General features: G+C 40.6%; 1 protein-coding gene across 1 annotated transcript; it reads left to right on the forward strand.

Moving 5' to 3' along the window:
- The first annotated feature begins 1816 nt into the window (after positions 1-1816).
- On the forward strand, positions 1817-3292 carry LOC138891302 (uncharacterized). Its single transcript, XM_070174656.1, has one exon. The coding sequence runs from the start codon at positions 1817-1819 to the stop codon at positions 3290-3292; it is 1476 nt and encodes a 491-aa protein (XP_070030757.1).
- Positions 3293-3966: the final 674 nt, after the last annotated feature.

A 3966-nucleotide genomic window follows, 5' to 3' on the forward strand; every position in this document is an offset into this window, starting at 1 on the left:
CATCAAGATAAGTGGAAGCATGAGATGAAGACGGTTGAGCCAATAACTGCACCTTTTTGGCCTCAAGAACGATGATCTACTCATTTAAGTTAGAAATCTCTTTCTCAAGACCACCAATCCGTTCGTCAAACCTCGCCTCCCTGAGCGCGGCCATCTCCACATCATTCGCTCGCTTAGATTTGAGGACACGGATGGTATCCTCCAATGCCTCTACCTTCGCCAAAGCCGCCGCCTTGGCCTCCTCGGTCCTCTCCGACTTTGCCATTCTTTCGATCAACTCGTCACTTAGGCCATTAGCTCTGATCGAGCTCTGCTCTAGATCGGCCTGTAGGGATGCCACTTGAGCTTGAAGGTCAACACACTTAGCCACGACCCCCTTGATCAATTCGAGCTCGTCTTTCTTGGCTCTAAGTGCTCCCTCGAGCTCGTTGCATCTGCCGATGACCCTCACGAGCTCATCGTCCTTCTTCCCCAACTCATCTCTAAGGGACTAGAAATTACCGTCCGTACTGAATCGGGCACACATCTTATGGTGCTTGTCACGATACTTGCATACTTCAAAACCATTTTCTTGAAAACAAACATCCGCGACTCCTCTCGACGGACGTTCTCTGATAGGTTTTCAATGTCTTTGACTTATGTTTTGATGATCTAACAAACTTTGTCAAGAATCAGATAGGGAAACTGACATACTTGGGTTGCACTACAAGTTAATAGATTCCAGCTCAATATGAACTGTTATAGCTTCAAGGGATAGAGAACCAAACAAGGACCTAATACCCTTGTTTTTCCCTCATAGCAGTGCGAGGTCAATGGGACACAACTGGAAGACGTGACTGCTTACACTGTTTCTGCCTGCACTGCACTGCTTCCAGTGCCCACTTATTCCCTGACCAACTAAAGTGTTTACATCATTTCAAGTGATGTCATCAAGATGTACCAACAATGAGTTTATATCAAAACATCACTTGAACATATCTATTTCTCATTCAAGCCTTTTGCAAAATAGAGAAGTTAATTCTTACGAGCTTGAAGAACAAAGTTAAACGCTACTACGGACCAGTTCCTAAAGTTAGTATTTTGTTGTCCTTAGTTGAGTTGTAACTTTGTGATGTTTCTTATTGTATCTCCTAAACTGCTTAGCTAGAGACGTAGATTAGGAACTCTCTTGTAAAATCCGTAAACTCTCTGAGTTTATGTTGTGACTAAGTTTAGTCATAAGTTAAAGTCTTTGTTACTAGAGAGTGACAAAGTGGCTTGTGGTGAGAGTATCACAAGTTAGTCAAAGTCTTTGTCACTAGAGAGTGACAAAGTGGCTTATGGTGAGAGTACCACAAGTTAGTTGAGTTGCATCTTTTGTAATAGAGTTATTACAAAGTGGCTTGTAATAGGTGTTTACAAGTTAGTAAAGTTGAAAGCCTACAGGTGTAGGTCATGGTTTTTGTCCCCTTGAGTTGGGATTTTTCCACGTAAAAATCCTGTATCTCATTTACTTATAGCTTTACCAGCATTCTCAATATAACCTCATAGAGGACCAGGTACTCAACTGTTTGGTGGACTCATACAAACTAACAATTGGTATCAGAGTGGGTTCCTCCTATCAGGCTAACACCTAGGAAGGATCCTTATGGCTGTTCCACCAAACTTTGAAGAAGGTCAATCTACATACCGACCACCCAGGTTCAATGGACAATACTATGGTTGGTGGAAGACAAGAATGCATGATTTTATCATGACTGGGGATTCTGAGTTATGGGATATCATATGTGACGATCCTTATGTTCCAACAAAGGTACTGGAAGAACTTCCATTTTGAATGCTAAAAACCAGTAAATATTATACCGACGCAGATAGGAAAGCTGTGGAGAAAATCTTTCGTGCCAAGAAGATTCTGGTATGTGAAATAGGACCTGAAGAATATAATAGAATCACCGCATGCGACACTGCTAAGGAGATATGGGTAGCTTTGCAAACATCTTATGAGGGAACCACCCAAGTAAAACAGTCTAAGATCGATATGTTCACTACTGAGTATGAACTCTTCAGGATGAAGGACGATGAATCTATTCAAGATATACACACAAGATTCACTTCCATCATAAATGAGTTACACTCACTTGGTGAAACCATTCCTACAAACAAGCTAGTGAGGAAAATCCTCAGTATTCTACCTAGCCCTTGGGAAAGCAAGGTGAATGCCATTACTGAATCAAAGGATTTACAAGAGCTGACCATAGAAGAGCTGATTGGAAATCTAAAGACCTACGAGATGAAGAGGGAGATAGACAGTCAAAGAAGAGAACCAAAGAAAGAAAAGAACCTGGTACTCAAAGCTGATAGCAATGACACAAGTGAGGAAGACAGTGACATAGCCTACTTAACCAAAAGATTTCAGAAGATGGTCAGAAGAAATGGAGAAATACTAAAAAGGGGCAGTTCTAGCAAACCAAAAACCCATGATCTCTGTCATAAGTGTGGAAATCCTGGACACTTTATCAAAGACTGTCCTCTCTTGAAGCAAGATTTCTCCCAGAACAACCTTGTAAAAGCAGCAACGAGGAACCCAGTTCCTTTCAAGGACTTCAAAAGAAAGAGATCTGCTGACAATATGGTAAAACAGGCTCTTGCAGCATGGGGAAATTCTTCTAATGAGTCTGAAGATGAAATTAATGCCGGTGATATCTCTATGATGGCAGTTGAAGGCAAGGAAAATGAATATGACTCAACTTTTGCTTTGATGGTCCAATCAGATGATGATGAAGACGAGGACAATAAAGAGTTAAATTTCAGGGATGTTCAGAGAAATCTGAAATTCTACTCCCATAAGAAACTTGTGTCTTTAGCTAGAATATTGATTGATGTCTATCATAGTCTTGTGGAGGATAGGGATTCCTTGACCTTAGAACTAGGAAAAGCTGAACAAACTAAAGATGACTTAGTGGCTGAAGTTATTGACCATAAGAAATCCATTGAAAACTTCAGGGAGGAAAGAAATGATCTCTTGGCAGTAATTGCATACCTAAGGGAAACAATAGAGAGACCAAGGATTAAGTCCAAACTTGGAAAGTCTGGAAAAGGAAAAAAGATAGCTAGTGAGGAATACATTAGGCTTGAAAATGAGTTGAAAGCTGTGAGAACTAGGATGTGTGTTGAAACTGAGAATAACAAGCACCTCCTAACTGATCTGGAAAGAGTAAAAAATGATCTTGAAAAGTCCCTAAAGTGGACCTGGTCCTTAGAAGCTATCACTACCTTGTACACTAATAATGGTGTTAACATGCAGGGAATATAGTTCCAAAGGGAGAAAAACCCCTACAACTCTCATAGTAGGTACGTCACTATTTTTGATAACTGGCTTTGTACCCACTGTGAGAACAATGGGTAATTCAAAGAAAATTGCCAGGCCAGGGTTCAATCTGTTCAGAAAAACAAAGTGTTTGCTGAAAAAGTGACTACAAAAGAAGGACCAGGTTCCACTCACAAAAAGCGCACATTACCTGCATGGACTAAGAGAGCTCTTATTCATCCTCTTGCCTATTACAAGGGACCCAAACTTTCTTGGGTTCCTAAAACTAACTCTTGATCTTCTTGTGTAGGGAACAGTGAAATGAAGTGGTCAATAATGGTTCATGGATAGTGGGTGTTCAAAACACATGACTGGGAACACTATGGACTTTCTTTCACTAAAAGCCCTGCAGGGAGGGAGTGTATCATTTGGCAATGGGAAAAAGGGGTACATTCTTGGAGTTGGAAAAATCGGTAAGTCACTCACCCATTCTATTGAAAATGTGTACTATGTCAATGGCCTTAAGTACAATCTCTTGAGAGTCTCTCAGCTCTGTGATAAAGGAAACAATGTGGAATTTTTGTCCAAGATATGTACAATTACGAATTTGGTAATTGGTGAAGTGGTACTTATGGCCAAGAGATACAAGAACATCTATGTTGCTGATTTTGAGTCCTTAC

Source organism: Nicotiana sylvestris, chromosome 5 (assembly GCF_000393655.2).
Source record: "Nicotiana sylvestris chromosome 5, ASM39365v2, whole genome shotgun sequence".
Taxonomy (NCBI): domain Eukaryota; kingdom Viridiplantae; phylum Streptophyta; class Magnoliopsida; order Solanales; family Solanaceae; genus Nicotiana; species Nicotiana sylvestris.

What these genes read in the sequence shown, in the direction of transcription:
- LOC138891302 (XM_070174656.1), top strand. Translation starts at nt 1,817, where the DNA reads ATGCTAAAAACCAGTAAATATTATACCGACGCAGATAGGAAAGCTGTG.